We start from the raw sequence: 17,556 nt of genomic DNA on the forward strand, positions 1-17,556 counted from the left end.
GAAGCCGAGCGACGTGAAGACTGCATCTCTTTGGTAGCTAGGATGGGAGTTCCAAGGACCTGTGCAGGTTGGGGACAGAGCATCTCCGCCAGAGGCCCTGGGCTCTGAATACTGCAGAGCGAGCTCTCTCTGCACCAGCGCGCTCCACTGAATTATCTCTCGGCTTCTACGCCGACCTCAGAAGCCCTTTCACCCTCGGTCCCCACAGCATGCCTCCCAGCCACCCCCAATCCCTCCCCACCTTGCTTGCCTTCGCCACCCGACCCCAGGCTTCCAATCCCGCCCCGCCCGCTCAGCTCCGCTCTCGGCCCGTGGGGTGCGGCGCGCACGCGCAGCGGAGGGCGGCGCGGGCGGCATGGGGACTGCGGCGGCGGCGGCGGCTGCGGCGGCCGGGGAGGGGGCGCGCGGCCCGAGCCCCGCCGCCGTGTCGCTCGGCCTGGGCGTGGCTGTGGTGTCGAGCCTGGTGAACGGGTCCACGTTCGTGCTGCAGAAGAAGGGCATTGTGCGCGCTAAAAGGCGAGGTAGGGCGGGCCGAGGCCGGGCGGGGGTCCGTGCCACGCTGCTGCTGTTGCGGGAGCCGGTGAGCGGCGCACGGGCGAGCTCTCCCAGCTGCACCGCAGGCATCATCGCTGCGTCCCGCGAGGCCCTTTCCCCCTTCTCAGAGGCCGGAGAGGCCTTCTTCACTCTTTCAGGAGCCCTTCACAGGACTTCTTGGCCCATGCCTAGATCGGTCCGGTCCAGTCCTCCACCCCCACCCCGCAGCCGAGCATTGAGACAGGTGCTCGGCTTGCAGCCCTGCTGCCCAGAGGCCGGCAAACACCTAGTGTAGAGCTTCCTATTCATATGATCCAGAGGTGGGTGGAGTCAGGCCTGCCTTGTTAGGGTCCGTGCCTGGGGTGCTCTTGGGAGAGCCCTAGACGGTGTGAAGAAGTAAGGATTTGTGGTGGGCACGCAGGATGTGCAGGCAGGCGCCACTGAGGTGCCCACTCTCACCTTGAGTGCAAGGTCTGTTCTTCCCAGCGGCTGTTGCCCCCAGGAGTTCTTAGTTGAGTTCCCTCTGGTTGACATTTCAGCCGGCTGAAGCGGGAAGAAAAAACGTTAACAAAAGTGCAAATGCGCCCGCGGAGCAGGGCCTGGGTCCACAGGCCACCAGATACCACTCCTTATTAATGTGGAAGTGGGATGAGGCACAGAGCCCTTCTTTGTCCATGGCTTGTCATTTGTGTTGAGAGGCCTGTGACAGGCACTGAAATGACAGAGGCAGAATACTTTGAAGGGGAAAGTAAACAAAGCTTTCTGGGGCCACAATCTCAAGATCTCTAGAAGTAAGGAGGGGCCGCCAGCGTGTGGGAAGCAAAGACACTTGATAGCTACTGTTTCACAGCACGTTTGAAACTTTGACTCACCTGGTTAGCGATTTGAGGACCTGCAGAAAAGAGACGACGGACTGACAGCCTTGAGTGAGAATACAAAACAAGCAATCATTGAGAGAAATTAACTTCGAAGTGAAAGCCTTGCAATCCTCATATAAAACCTAAATTAAGCCAAGTATGATTTCCCAAGCATGCAGATGTGTCTCTAATGTACAGACATCTGATACACTTGGCACCTTCACTTAGGGACTGTCTGTCAATTTGGACAGGCATCAGGATTGGGCAAAGGTGTTTGTTGTGACCAAAAAGTCAAAAACACGTTTGTGCCTTTGATAGGATTGTGTGAGAATGGGCTCTTTACCCACGAGGTATTCTTGCAAATGCCACAACTCCAGGCTAACCCCGAGAGAAACATGACAAACCACACAAACATCAGCTGAGGAACATCGTGCAAAATACCTGACCGGTCTTCTAACCAAGGCTGTGAAAGCTGAGGAGCTCTCCTACCCAGAAGGAAAAATCTGGGTGCCAACTTCGGTTAGGAAAAATTCATTAAGAAAAGAAATCAATCAGCTAGCAAGAGTAAATGTGTTGTTTCAGCTCAGTTTCTGTGTTCCAGAGGACTGTTGAATTAAACAAAACAAAACAACAACAAAAACTCCAATTGTTTTTGCAGTCCTGGGTCTAATCCTAAGCATATTTTTAAAAACCAAAAACATGGATTTTTTATTTTAAAAACTATGTATTTTATTGTTTGTATGTACTTTAGAAAACAGTCTCTCCCCGTGTAGCCCAGGCTAATCTCAAACTCATGATCCTCCTGCCTCCACACTCTGAGTATCTGGGATTCCAGCTGTGTGCGGTCACACATGGGTCCATACTGTGCCTTTTATACTGTGCCTTTTCACACAGTGGAAATCTAATAGTCACTGGTTTTGTATTTCCTCACTGTCCACCAGCCACTGCTGGTTGAGATTGCTTTACTTGTAGTGGTAAAAGGCAGACACTTAGTCTTGCTTTGGTAAATCTACTTTGCTTAACAGATAATTTTTGAAACTCTTATGCTATGGACTATTATAGATCCTGAAGCTACAACCATTTTCAAATCTATCCGCCCCCATAAAATAAAGTAAAACCAACTCTGCGTAATCTTTTACTGTGTCTACTTAATGACCCACAGAGCACCCGCCATCAATAACTGAAATAGAAGATGAAAGAAAGAGAGGTGATACATAAAGGCCAAGTTCTTAGGTTGAGGCAGATGAAGCCTTATGGTTTCTTATAGTATAAGAACTATGTTTTTTAAAAGATTATACCTTTATAATTGACAGGTGGTAGCATTTCTAGGAAGTACAAGCTTCTGGGAGGCTGAATTCTAATTGTAGTTCTTCCAGAGAGAGGGCTGGGGACCTACTGGCTTGTGGCTTTCACCTGGTAGTTGACGATGACCTTGAACTTCTCATCCTCCTGCCTCCATTTCTCTCTCTCTTTTTTTTTTTTTTTTTTTTTTTGGTTTTTCGAGACAGGGTTTCTCTGTGGTTTTGGAGCCTGTCCTGGAACTAGCTCTTGTAGACCAGGCTGGTCTCGAACTCACAGATATCCGCCTGCCTCTGCCTCCCGAGTGCTGGGATTAAAGGCGTTCGCCACCACTGCCCGGCCTGCCTCCATTTCTCAAATGCTAGGATAACAAGTGTGGACCCACTGTGCCCTGTTTATGATGTGTTTGGGGGATCAAACTCGAGATTTTCTGCATGCTAGGCAAGCTCTCTGTCAGCTGAGCTATATTCCTTGGCTGCCCCAAATGTCCGGAGCTGGAGCCCCATGGAAGAGGGGTTGCCTGTGAAGGACTAGGTAACTTGTAGATAGGAAGGCAAGTGTGGTTTCAATCTTTGGTAGCCTTTTGGTGCTGTGGAAATAGCTGAGATAAACAACTTAAAAAGAGGCGAGGTTCATCTGAACTCATAGCTTTAGAGGTGTCTGTTTGTTGCATTGGGCCCGTGGCAGCATAGCGTATTATGGGTGTTGGAATATACTGACTGAAGTCTGTATACCTTGGGGCTACTGGGAAGCAGAGAGGAAGAAGAGTCCCACAGTCTCTCTGATAATCCAGCTTCCTTTCACTAAGCCCTCCTTTTTAAAGGTTTCATTTTCTCCCAGTTCTACCATGAGCTAGTACCCAAAACTATTAGCATATGGTCCTTCGGTGGACGTTTAAGGTCCAAACCATAAGACTATGTAGATAGCAACCAGACATTCTCCAAAAATATTATTTCAGAATGTTAATGAGCATTGTAAAGGGACTACGCACAGGAAACCCCAAGTATGTTCAAGGAGATTTGAGGCATGGGGGAGGGTCCTGGGGGTGGTAAGACAGAAAGGGAGAAATTTACACATAGTATGGGGTTCATTGGTCTTGGAAACGTGGGCAAGTGTTGACATCAGCGCAATGGTAGAGAGGCTCTTGCCAGCATCGTTCTGTCTGGAGAAATCGTCTCTGAATTGAGGTGGTCTTGAATGTTGAAAATGAGCTGTATTGATTGAGTGTGGTGGTGCACGCTGTAATCCTATTAGTCAGGAGATTGAATCAGTGGGATTATTGGAAGCCAGCCTGGGCTATGTAGTTCAAGGCTGGACTGGACTGTGTAGCAAGACCTATCTCATAAAGCCAGATACGTAAGTGATTTGGAAAAGAAGAGAAGCCATATCACTCAAGTTTGTGAAAAGGAATCTCTAGTAGGACTCGAGAAAGTACTTACCTCAAGCCAGTGGGCATGAGTCAGCTCCAGATCTGTTTGAGTCTGATAAGAACACATTCTTGGTATCCATAACTTTCATGGCAATAACCAGTTAGAGGAAGGGCAGAGGCTGGTTGTCACTGAGAGGCTGGGCAGGAAGAATGATGATAAAGAGGGGCCAGGGCTGCCTGGAGCAAGCTCAGAAAAGACGGCTACTAAGAACTGGCCGAGGGTGTTTCATAATTAGTTACTCACATCTGTGCAGGATGTTGGAGAGCAGCCACAACTGATTGATCTTAAAATAAATAAATAAAAATAAATAAATAAATACTTTTCCTTTTAGAAAATCAAGACCGCCATACACTTCTACCTTTGACTCACAAGAATAACTGCCAATGGGGACATGTAAAACAAGTATTGGCTGAACATTAGAGAATTTAAAACCCTTGTGTATTGCTAGTGGGGATGTAAAATGAAGCAGCTGCTTAAATATAGAATTACAATTTGATCCAGCAGTTCTGCTTCTTGGATTATGCAAAAAAAAAAGACCTCAGGTATTCTAGATCCAGACTTGAGCAGATGGCAAAGCGTGATCTTTTTAAGACTGAGTATCATTCAGCCTTTGAGAAGAAGGAAAACTTGTCACATTACAGCATAGATGGATTTTTGAGGACATTCTGTGTAGTGAAATAAACTTACCCTAAAAGGATACTACCATGTGATATCCCCAGAGCCATCCAAACTTATGGACAGATGGAAAGTAATACCAATGGTTACCCCTAGAATAAAGTCAGAGCTTTAATGGGGAATAATGTTTTACAGGCCCATAGTGTACCAGGATTTTTCTATCCCGCCAGCCAGCTCCCAAATAGCCACCCAAAAACTTCTTATTAATTATGAAAGCTTGGCCAATAGCTTAGGTTTGTCCCTAACTAGCTCTTGTCATTTAAATTAACCTGTATCTATTCGTTTATTTTCTGCCTTGTGGCCTAGTTACCTTTACTCTGCGATGCCCAAGCTGCTTTCCTGGTTCCTCCTTGTCTGGCTGGCAACTCTGTGTTCTTCCCAGCATTCTCTCTGCCCCACTCCTCCCAAATCCTGCATAGCTATTGGCCATTTAGCTTTTTATTAAACTAGTATAATAACGTATCTTCACACAGTGTAAAGGAATATTTCACAACAATAGAGCTGAAGATTTCTAGGTCAGTAGCATTTTAGAGATGAGTTATTACTATTATTATTATTTTGGGTTGTTTTGAGACAGGGTTTCTCTGTGTAGCACTGGAGGTCCTGAGTTACAAGATTGCCCCTAGGTAGCTCACAAAGTCTCCTCCCAAGATGGGAGAAGGACATTGAGGGACTGTCAGGAATATATGATTTAAAACCTGGTCTTCAAATTGAGAGGTGCCAGAGGCAGTAAAGTACTGTCTTGGAGGGGGTTCCTTGTAGCCCCTACTATATCTGTAGATCAGGAAGATATGTTTCCAGGGAAAGATAAGGATCAAGTGAATGGCTTCACTACCTATGACAGATTAGTCTTCTTACCCTGCTTCAAGGATAATTCAAGGTACTTCAGCAGGGATCAGTAGCTAATCGCATTCCCCGGGCACTCTCAGCCCTGTAAGGTGGCCATGATCTTGGGAGTTGGGTCCTTCCTTCTCTGAGACAGCATCAGTCCACTTCCAATGTTAGACTTCCTGGTTCTTACATGTTGAAGACTCAAGAGGAGGAGGTAGCAGTTGGTGCTCTTAGAAGCCCAATGTCCTGAATCCCACCCCTCTCTCTCTGGAAATCTCTGAGGCTTATGTGGGTCTTATGGATAGGTCTGACCAGACCAATGCCTTCAAGGGCAAGTGTAATTATCTGTTCCTTTTGGTCTTCCTCTAGACCTTGACTGTTAAACTTGAAGAGCCGTGTCCAACAGCTAACTGTGAGGGCTGTGTGGTTGCATCTCCAGATTCTGAGGCGTTCCTTAAAGTCTGGTGCTAGTGGCTAATAAAATGTTGACCCCCGCAAGAGCGTCTGCTGTGGAGAATGTAGGGTCCATGTTGCTGAATTCCTGAGAGTCTCAGCCTGTTAGGAAAAAGGGCAAGCTTTTCTTCCTTCCTACAAGTATCTTCTCTGATGTTGTCATAGTTATTCAATTTCTCCTTCCTGCAGCGAGGTTTTCCTGTCATCCACCTCTACCTATGATTCCCTGATGAGGATTTAGAACCCCAGCTCGTGGTTTCCTGATCTGGGAGGTGGTCATTAGAACTTTACTAAATACATTGCGTGCCTTGTTAAAGTATCCTCGAGGATTCTCTGTTTTCCTGCCGCGATATAGCAAGTCAGCAGGCATCAGTGGAAGTCTTTCCATCTAAGTTTAGGAGGTAAAGGTCCAGAAATAAGTTGTAAACTCGGGTGTTCCTCAGAAATGCTCCCCAGTTTCTTGTGTTGGAGATTTGCGCTTGAAAAGGAACTCAAACTGTCCCCACTAGTTTTGGCACCTCACTTTGTATGGCTTGTGTCCTTTTCGCTGGTAATTTGGAATAAATGGGAGACTATGGAGGCAGGGGCGGGCCTCTATGGAATGGGGGAAGATATTTCACCGAATCCCATTGCCTGTTGTTTGTTTATTTTGAGACAGGGTCTCTGTGTATCCTCTGGTGTTCTTTTTGAAAAACAAGGTTTGGACACCAACAGGGATGGTCTTTTGCATTAAAAAAAGCCCCCTTTCCTGGTAGAGAACCGCAAGGAGCTGAACTACAACCCGTCAGACCTTTTCCCTTAATTCCCACAGAATAAGTTTGGCAGCAGAATGTTGTTGTAGTCTAGACTTGTATCCTTTGGCTGGGTTTCCCCATCACCAAGCTTGTTTTGAGGCCTGGGGTGTTCCAGTAAAATGTTAGCTTCTTTTCATGTATGTTCTCAGGATCAAACTTCCTTTGTTTATTGAAGATGTGTTGTAATGTCCAAGGGAAATGAAGGCAGATTTCCCATAAGGATCCTGAGGCGGGAGAGACAAGTACCAGAGCTTCTGACATGGGAAAGCCATGTTCCCTTTGTTTCCTCCAGTCCTCAAGGAGATCCCATGGGTAAGAGCATTCTCTTTCCTGTCCCTTGAACCCGGGCATCTCTGGGTGAGTGTGACCATATGTGCTGTGCAGTTAGAAACACCAGGTTTAATCTCCAGTCCTTCCGGGTTTACTTTTTTTGCCTTGGTTAAGGGTTGAAGCAGTTGTTTACGTTGTTTCTCTCTCTTGGGATTAAGTCGTGAATGTCTCTGTACTGAGGTTCTTTTACCTGGGTGGAATGCTCGCCCACTCGAGTTTGTAGATGGCTAGGTGGAGAGAAGCAGCTTGCTTGCATGCACGACTAAGGCTTTTGCTTTTAGATGGCCATTTGATGCCAGTGAGCAGAATTCCTTAGACTTCCCCCCTAAGGTGATGTCTTATTACCTGGGAAATTATATCCATATCCTAATGTGAATGGACAGGAGAAATGTAGCCTATGACAGAGCAGAAGTAAGTAAAGCCTGGTGATAGGAAAGTGGGGAGCAAGGTCTTTTAGGAGTCACCGGGTAGTGTCAGCATGTGAAGCAGGCAGGTGCGGGGAACCTACAGATGCCAGGGTTGAGTTGCCCCTCCCCAGTGTGGGGTCAGGAGTAGGTCCTGGAGAATTATCTCCAGGGGAGGGTGCAGATGAGAATGGCTGGCCCTGAGTCCTGTATAAGTCTGACATTCCCTGCCATTCCAGTGGCCTCCAGGAAGCAGGAAGGAGGAAAGAGTGGGGGTGAACAGGTGAACACTAGTGGTATAAGAGAAAGTTTGGGGCTGTGGCATTACTCAAAGGACCCTGTAGCATTGGGAGACCATGAGTCGCCATGTGCCCGCCGCTTATCAACACTGTACTCATGAAAGTGCTGCCACCATGTCTGGTCATGTGACCATCACCGTCTCTGTTGGCCATATGACCAGCTAGATGCCTATGGGTGATTGGCAGGTCCATGTGTGCATAAGTCCTTGGGAAGGTATCTTCTAACTTCTGTAAATTTACCAGTGTACCCTCCCACATAACCACTTACCAGTTTAATCTGAGAAAATGCTTCCATCAGATTGACCTGTAAGTAAGTCTGTATAACATTTTCTTAATTAATGATTGATGTAGAATGGCCCATCCCACTGTGGAGTGCCATCCCTGGGCAAGTGGTCCTTAGTTGTATAAGGAAGCAGGCTGAGTAAGCCATAAAGAGCAGCTCAGTAGTCACTCTTCTTTCTTGGCGTCTACTTCAGTTCCTGCCTCCAGATTCCTGCTTGAGTTTCTGCTCTGTTGTTTCTCCATGATGAACTGTGATTGGGAAATGTAAGCCAAATAAGCTTTCCTCTATACATTGGTGTTGGTGATGGTCTCTATCATAGCATTAGGGACCAAACTTGGGCACCGTAGAAGCAAAAGGTGAGAAAAGCGTCTTTGAGTCTGGATTCCCCAGACTCTAATCAGATGCTCTTTGGCACTTTTCCATCATCTCCAAGTGGTTGAAGAAGGAGAGAATAGTGCTGTGGTAGGTACTTCGGCTAAGGAAGAGAACATTGAGAGCCTTTCCTGCTTCCTCCCAGCTGCCCAGTTGTCAGGGGTTACAGGCTCAGAGCACATCTGCTGAAGCCACCAGGTTCTTGAGTCTGCAAACAGTGATTTGGACAAAGACACACAGAATGGGAAAAGAGATAGTTCCTTAGATGGTAGAAACAAACGAACTTGGAAATGAGGCAGAGCTAGCTGGGCCCAGGTATAGGTTCCAGAAGAGATCAAGATTGGGACCTTGTTATCATTATGGGTCATTTATGTATTATGCGGGCATGCATGCGGCTTCCTTCCTTCCTTCCTTCCTTCCTTCCTTCGTTCCTTCCTTCCTTCCTTCTTTTCTTTTTTTCTGAGACAGGGTTTCTCCCTGTTGTGGAACTCACCGAGATCCACCTGCCTCTGCCTCCTGAGTGCTGGGATTACCAGTTTACACTACTACCACCCAGCCGTATTGTGCTTTCTTTCCGATGATGTGGTTTTCTTACATATGTATCCAGTGTTCAGGAAAGCTTCCAGTTTCCCCTTCATATTGGCTTCTTTCATGTGTTCATCCCGGTGCCTCTGGGATCTGTCCCTCTACCCTGTTATAGGTCTTGTTAACTCACAGAATTCCTGCTGTGGGTGGTCCTTGCTGGTAGCTGCCCTGCTACTTGATATCACCAAATTCCTTTCAAGAAACAACTTAGTGGAGAGTTTATTTCATAAGCCTTGCAGCGTAAGAAGGAATCCAGTCCATCCTGTCACAGAAGACAAGCTTACAGGTGCATGAGGCAACGTGTGGCTGCCCTCAGGAAGCAGAGGACCAGGCTTTTAAACTGTAAGACACATTCATAGTGACAAACGTCCTCCAGCAAGGCTCCACTTCCTAATGTTGCACATCTTTCCAACAGCACCAGAAGCTGGGACAAGTGTCCAAACACATGCTTTTTGGGGGGATATTTTTATATTCAAACACAGCATCCCATCCTTGGCCGTCTCGTAATTCAAGATTCGTTCGCTCCAATTTGAGAAGTCCCTGTGATGACTCATGGGCTCAATGTACATTCATTGTGAGCCTGAAGGGCTGAGTTAAATCAGTGCAGCTTATGGTGAGGGAAGAGAACTGACTTCCAGAAATTGTCTGCTGATCTCTCTTTCTACAGACACACACATGCATGCACGCACACACACACACACATGCATACTCATGCATGTGCACACACTCATGCATACACGCATGCATTCACGCACACCCGAAAGTGCACACACACGTATGCACACACACACACACGCATGCACACATACATACTCATGCATGTGCATACAACTCATGCACGCATGCATGCATTCACATACACATGTGAGTGCACACACACACACATGCACACACACACACGCATGCATGCACATATTTTCCCCTTGTTCTTGAGGAAGGCTAACTTTTGCTTAACTGCCAGAATTTGGGGAAATGGAGAAATGGAGTTTCCTCTGTACCTGACAATCACCTTAAGGTCTGAGGAAAAAAAAATAACCCCACTCATAGCAATAATAAACACAATTTTAAAAGTAGAAGTCCCCATGAGGCAGGAGAAGAGGGTGGAAAGTCCCAAGAATATTTGTATTTTAGGTAGTGATGTATTTCGCCAAAGAGAACCAATGTATGAGCAAGTTGTTTGTCTTTGGGGTCAGCCTCTGTTGGTTGAGAAAAACAAAACAAAGCACCCAACCACAACTTCCCTCCATTTAGCAACTTCTCACCCTTTGGTAAAGATTACTTAGGAAGTAAATAAGCAAGATAATAGTCATTCTTTTTTTTTTTACTTATTTTTATTTAGTTTTTATGTGAAAGATTCTATTTTAAGTGTCATTGTAAATATCTTACTGAATGACATATACTGCTTTTTAAAAAGATTTAAGCAAATTTTTAGTCACATACACACACACACACACGTTTCTCTGTGTGTGTTGGGGGCATAAGTACAGGTGTCTTCAGAGACTGGAACAATGTTGGATTTCCTGAAGCTGAAGCTACGGACAGGTTATCAGATGCCTGGGGTAGGTGCTTAGAAATTGAACTTGGATTCTCTGCAAGAACATTAAATGCCTTTCATTTCTGAGCCATCTCTCCAGCACCCGTATTTACTTTATAGTCTATAAACCTGCGTCCAAAGGCCAGGGAGATGCCTCAGAGGGTAGGAATGCTTGATGTGCAATTATCGAGGCTCTTGAGTTCACTTCCTAGCACCCGTGTAGGAATCCAGGAACGGCTTCATGAGTATCTGTAACCCCAGAGCATGGACAGGTGAATTGCTGGGACTTGCTGACCACCAGCCTAACAAAAAATTGAAGTCTAGGTTTTGGGAGAGACGCTCTTTCAAGGAAATAAGGCAATAGGGCAATAGAGTGGGGTTCTCTGGCCTAAACATGTGCACAGGTGTGCAAACCCCTACAGAAGTGTGTATACACCACACACACACTAGTAAACCTACTTTTCTAATGTTCTTCTCATTTTCTTTATAGGTACTTCCTACTTAACGGACATTGTGTGGTGGGCCGGCACGATTGCAAGTAAGTGGTTTATATAGTGCAGATTCTCGTCTTTTTATTTATTTATTTCTAAAATCAGTCGTTTACCTGGATAGGGCCGGAAGGGACAAGAGAGTATGACTTTGAAGGTCATCCCGTACCTCCCACTCAGATTCACTCCTTCCTGTTGTCCTTCCCTTTGGTGAGAGAGAGTAGATGGGAAAGTGTGGAACAGATGACCTGGGAGGAGGAGGCAGAGGCTCCGGCTGCCCGCTACATCAGTATCGCTGGGCATGGAGAAACTAAAGCGGTTTCTCCTTCCTCTGTAGCAGAGCTGGTGCGTTTGCTGCTGTGCATGTTCAGCCTGTCTTCCTCTGTGAGCACAGTTGATTTAACAGTGAAGTTCCTTGATGCAGAGGACAGGTCAAAGATCACGTGCTATAATTTAAAATAAATAAACTATAATTTTTTTAAAAAAATGTGATTTACCATATATATTGTCTTTTAAGCTGAGACTGAGTCTGCTCATTGGGGAACCCCCTCTTAAGCCCTGTGTAAGGGGAGCACCTGGGAGTCCTGTATAAGCCAGCTCCAGCCAGCTCTGGCCAGCTCCTCACACTGAAGGAGGTCTGAGGTCACTGGAAGGCAGCTGGAAAGATCTGCACAACTTGTGGAGGAAAGATTGGTCACTGGATGTTAAGTTACAGGGGAAAGCATTAAGGTTCCTCAGTGTGCTACTGTATTGTGTGTCTCTAGGTATGAGATGACTGTGTATATCACAAAAATAGTAGAACACAGTTTGAGTGTTGGTACCATAAAGCAATGAAGAACGTTTGAGTGGGTAGTTACGTTTAACATGATTGAAATAGTACACAACACACGTATGTGCCCAGGCTTTACATGGTGCCCCGTGTACTACATTTTGGCTAAAAACAAGTAAATTGAGAATGTAGAAGTAAAAAGTATTTTAAGATAGAACTTAAACGATGGAAATATATTCAGTATTTTATTTGTTACTGTGGTAAGGCTGGGGCCGTTTTCATAGAGATGAGGCTACTCCCCAGACCAGTTCAGAAGTCCTGCCATTGGGATTTGTGAACATGTAGATTTGCTTTCTCAGAAAGGATGCAAAGTAAGTTGTTTCAGAACAGAGTCTTGCAAAATCTTGATCATGGTAAGGAAGCGTGGTAATGGCAAACGGTATCCTTGTGATTCTCTTGACAGTGGCTGTTGGCCAGATTGGGAACTTCCTAGCTTACACTGCGGTCCCTACAGTCCTGGTGACTCCCTTGGGTGCCCTTGGAGTACCATTTGGGTGAGAACTGACATTCTCTTTTGATTGTTAATATTCAACTTACATAAGAAAAAGCCTTTTGTTATAAATGTTTCTGTTAAAAAATAAAGTTGTTGATGAAAATAGGTCTTTTGTACTCAAGAGTTCATATTTTCACTTTAATTCTTTAAATGTATTTCTCTTTTTTTGTTGTTTCATTTTGTTTGGTTTGGGTTTTTTTCGAGACAGGGTTTCTTTATGTAGACTTGCCTGCCCTGGGACTTGCTCTGTAGACCAGACTGGCCTCAAACTCACAGAGATCCCCTTGCCTCTGCCTCTGGAGTAATGGGATCAAAGGCAAGGACCACCATACCCAACATTCTTTAAATGTATTTCTATGTAAAGAACTCCCTTTATTTTATTTCAAATTCTGGTTTATTCATGGTTGTCAATGAATCTGATGTTGTTTACTCTCCTGGACTTTGTTCTGGAAAATGTCTTAGAACCTAGAATCTTCCTCAATCCATGCATGTTGTTCTGCTTAGAATCTCACTCATGAGCACAGTGGAGGAAGTCACACCAGGATGCAGGAAGTGCTCAAGATCGGAGGATGTGGGATTCCCCTCTGTACACCACTGGTTAATAAAGAAGCTGCTTCGGGCCTCTAACAGGGCATAATAGAGCAAGGCAGGAATTCCAGGTAGAGATAGAGGAGAAAAGTGGGCAGAGTCAGGGAGACGCCATGTAGCCACTGGAGGAGACAGATGCTGGAAGCTTGCCAGTAGACCACGACCTTGTGGTGATGCACAGATTAATAGAGATGGGTTGATTTAAGATGTAAAAGTTAACTAAAAATATGCATAAGCTAATAGGCCAAGCAGTGTTGTAATTCATATAGTTTCTGAGTGATTATTTCGGGTCTGGGTGGCCAGGAAATAAACAAGCAGTCTCCGCCTACAGAATGGCCCATCAATGTGAGACAACTACATCCACATAAAACTTGAGAGTTTGGGGGGCTGGAGAGATGGCTCAGAGGTTAAGAGCATTGCCTGCTCTTCTAAAGGTCCTGAGTTCAATTCCCAGCAACCACATGGTGGCTCACAACCATCTGTAATGAGGCCTGGTGCCCTCTTCTGGCCTGCAGTCATACACACAGAATATTGTATACAAAATAAATAAATAAATATTTAAAAAAAACTTGAGAGTTTGGGAAGGAATTCTAGACACAAAATAAACAGAGTTCTTGGTAGCCACAAATATTTTTCCAGATGGGCTCGTGGCAAACAGGGGCACCATGGCTCCTTTAAGAGAGGCACACTAAAAACTGCATGGCTTCTATAAATGGTTTCCTGGTTCACCAGCACAATGGCTCTGGCCCTTTCAGGAGGTCCAGCTATGGAGCATTTAAATGGGGTTAATAAGTCCTGGTCAGAAAAGAATTATGCAATAAAGACAAATTCAGATGGAAAAGACCTTTACGTGGGTCACAGTGTTGGATAAATGTGCATAGGCTTGAGAGAGTGAAAAAGAAGAATGGACAGTTTAAAAAAGGAAGTAAATGATTTAAAAAAAATAAAACAAAGTCTTTAAAGAGACAGAGTATAGAAAATCATAGATTAAAGAGGTAAAAAAAATAAGTCACGTAAAGATAGAATATACAGAGAGTCTCGATTATGTATACTATTGTGCTTTCTTTGAATTTTTTGACTGATCTAAGTACAGAGAGACATTTCATTGTATGGGCTGCTAAGCCAAACCAGCATGTATGTATGGAGCCTGACCCATGGCGGTTTCGAGATTGAGATGGGACTGAACTTCACAGTGAGCCCTCAACTCACATCAAATAAAGACTACAATAATCAAAACTTATTGCTGGGTCAAGGAGAGGTGTGCAAATCAATGAAATAGGATTGGGATTGCAGGGATCCACTCATGTTCAGTTGGCTTCTTGCCAGGAATACTGAGCTACTAGTATACGAAAGAATAGGTTTTCTGCAGGATGGCATTCAAGGGCTGGGGCTGGAGCTCTTGTGTCCACCTTCACCAATGGTACTCAGTGTTGTCCTAAGCACATACAAAGTCCTAAATTTGATCCCCAGCTCTGCCAGAGTGAAGAAACAAAGCAGATGGTGCCAACAAACGGGATACCAGCATGCAAATATTTAAAATCGTTGCCTCTGCCTCACCACACAAAAAGTAACCCAAAATACGTCAGAGAGCTAAAACTGGCAAACTCTTAGAAGAAAACAGTTTAAATCACTGTGATTCTTTAAATCGGGGAATAGGGTATTTAAGTATGATTCCAAAAATCACACAAAGGAAAAATAAACCAGATACCAAAATTGAAACCTCTGCTTCAGAGACATGGAAGTAGGAAGGAGACATGTTTGGGATGTCCAGGATGAGTGGCAGGATGGAGTAGGGGTGGGGCATAATCAAGATACATTGTATCTTGTATGAAACTGATAAAGAATACATTTTAAATAAGCAGTGAGCCCTCAAGATGGCTCAGCCCGTAAAAACAAACCTGATCTTTACTGCCATCAGGTTTGGCAGCAAGCCTGATGGATGACCTAAGTTCAGTCCTGGGTACAGGAAGAGAACAGATGCCTGTGAGTTGGCCTTTGACCTCCAGATGCATACTGTTAGAATACATGCCCACACACGTGTCCACACACAAACATACCCACCAAATAAATGTTTCAAAACCATGTTTCGCAGGTTTAACAAGCAAGAAAATTCAGAATAGAAGAGAAATGTTTCAAATTATGTGTATGATAAGAAACTCGTACTTTGGTATACGAAATTCTTACAGCTCATTAATAACCAAGTAGCTATTGCATTCTGGTCTTTTGTGGTATGATAGGCGGTGATCTGGCCTTGTGGCGCAGGCTCATTGTCCTGCTGCTCTTGTTCATGGTAGTCCCTTTCAGCCACGGCACGGTCTGACAGATGTCCCAGGCAAACCTGGGTCTGTTTTTTTTTCCTGTGACCCTCCCCCTTCTCTCATTCCTGATTCTTAGGGCAGCAACATTGACCCCGATCTTAATTACTTTTCTATTGCTGCGATAAAACACTTTGATCAAGGCAATTTATAAAACTGGGTCCTTCGCTTACCTGTGACCTGCTCCCTACCTCCTCCCAGTGCGGAGAGGTGCCTTGTTCCAGCCACTTAGTCCCTTATTCCTCTGCAGTCCCATTCTCCCCCAAAGACAATACTTAAGTTCTAACCATCTGGTGTTTATATTTTTCTGGGTTTTGTTCTTAAATATTTTTAATTAATTTTTGGTTGGGACTCAGAGTAATGGGTTTCATTATGACCCTTTCACACATACCTGCCACTGGACTTTGTTCTTTTATCTACCACATACTACGCTGTCTAGGCCACCCTGCCCTTGCTGGGTCTCTCGTTTCCCCCAGATAGCCCTCTCTTCTGTTTTTGTCACGTCTATTCTGTTACTTTCTTGTATTCCCATTCACATTAGACCTCCTCCTTCCCTCTCTGATGACACTGGGCGTGCTGGGATGCCTAGCTCTTGACAGGTGTTTACGATCTGAACTGCCTGAGTGTAGTGGTTCATACTTAGGACTTGGGAGGCTGAGGCGGGAGGACTGCCATGAGTTCCAGGCCAACCTGGGCTGCACAGTGAGATTCCATCGCACTGTCTTCTTTACCCTAAAAATTACAAATGATAATATACATTGAATACGTCTAGGTACGTCTCTTCCTGTTAAGTTTCTGCTGTCACTTCCTTTCAGCGAGGATAAGGGATGTTTCTCCTGCCTCTTCATGAGCTTTGTAGTCTTTGCTTCGGTGGTGATTTTGTCTGGGGCCTTATTTCAAAGAAAATAACCCAGTACATCCGTGAACCTCTTGCACCCTGTTCCTGAATGTTCATGTCTAAATGTCTCCACCATAGATAACAGCAATATAGAAATTGCCTAATGCAAGCCCGGTATTCTCAATTCAGGTTTTATACTGACATAAAAGGGAAATAAGAGACAAAACATGTTGATGTTTATGAATTTATATATTATTTTTATCTAAAAAATGTAGTACTATATTTTTTAAGTTTTGAGTACTAGTGAAAAATAACCACTATATTCTGTCTATCATGCTTTGGTTACTGTTAGTATTTTTGCATTTTTCTTTGGTTTCTGTGTATGTGTGTTGTTTGCTTTTATAAATAAAAAAAGGGATATTTTTAGTTTTTGGCCAATCATAAAACTTTCTTTTATCTGCAAGGTAATTAAGACATTATACATTAATATGAGTTAAGATATTATAAACTACGTATTGCTATGCATGAAAATGATACAAAAACCCAATTAAGTTGAAATAAAACTTCAATAAATTTCTGATGGGAAATTAGTTCTTCTATTTGTAGAAACTAAATGCCGGGCTGGGTGTACACGTTGCTCAGTGTTAAAGCATGTTCAGGGCCCTGTATTAGATTCTCAGTGCCAAAATACAAATAAAGACATTAAAAAACCTTAATGGAAATAAAATACATCTAGAAATAAAATACAAGTCTTCTAGATAAAGTACCTTTAATTGGCAGAAACAAGTCATAGAGTTTGTTTTAAACTGTAATGATTTCTTTTATTTAATTGAAGGTCCATTTTAGCTTCTTATCTTCTGAAGGAAAAACTCAACATCTTGGGCAAATTGGGGTGTCTGCTGAGCTGTGCGGGTTCTGTCGTGCTGATTATCCATTCCCCGAAGTCTGAAAGCGTGACAACTCAGGCCGAGTTGGAGGAGAAGCTGACCAATCCAGGTAACTCCTAGCCGCATGGCCTGTCTATTTCCCTGAGGAATCCAGACAGCTCAGGATCCTACTCCATCCCGACACCTCCTGGCAGGGTTTGTCGCCACAGATCTTGGCTGGTGGTCTCTGTTTTGTGTGTGCACATCAGCTGGCCATGAGTACAAGCCCACCCAGTTTTCAGAGGTACTCTAAACTTGGCTGGATTCCCTAGAGTGTTCATAATGACGATAGCTAAGGCTTTATTTCCCTGTTGTGTTAGTTATCTTTGTATGGCTGCAACAAAACACCGTTACCAATGCAGTTTATAAAGCAAAGCATTTAACTGTGCTTATGGTTTC

At 44.5% G+C, this 17,556-nt stretch overlaps 1 protein-coding gene across 1 annotated transcript in view; it reads left to right on the plus strand.

Moving 5' to 3' along the window:
* The first annotated feature begins 337 nt into the window (after positions 1-337).
* Nipa1 (NIPA magnesium transporter 1) overlaps positions 338-17,556 on the plus strand; it is a 28,035-nt gene continuing 10,816 nt past the window's right edge. The window contains exons 1-4 of the mRNA XM_075953091.1: positions 338-521; positions 11,171-11,218; positions 12,401-12,491; positions 17,067-17,227. Of these exons, the coding sequence (XP_075809206.1) occupies positions 356-521; positions 11,171-11,218; positions 12,401-12,491; positions 17,067-17,227 (466 nt within the window). The 5' untranslated portion in view covers positions 338-355. The remainder of the gene's footprint in view (positions 522-11,170; positions 11,219-12,400; positions 12,492-17,066; positions 17,228-17,556) is intronic.

This window comes from Microtus pennsylvanicus, chromosome 18 (genome assembly GCF_037038515.1).
Source record: "Microtus pennsylvanicus isolate mMicPen1 chromosome 18, mMicPen1.hap1, whole genome shotgun sequence".
Taxonomy (NCBI): Eukaryota; Metazoa; Chordata; class Mammalia; order Rodentia; family Cricetidae; genus Microtus; species Microtus pennsylvanicus.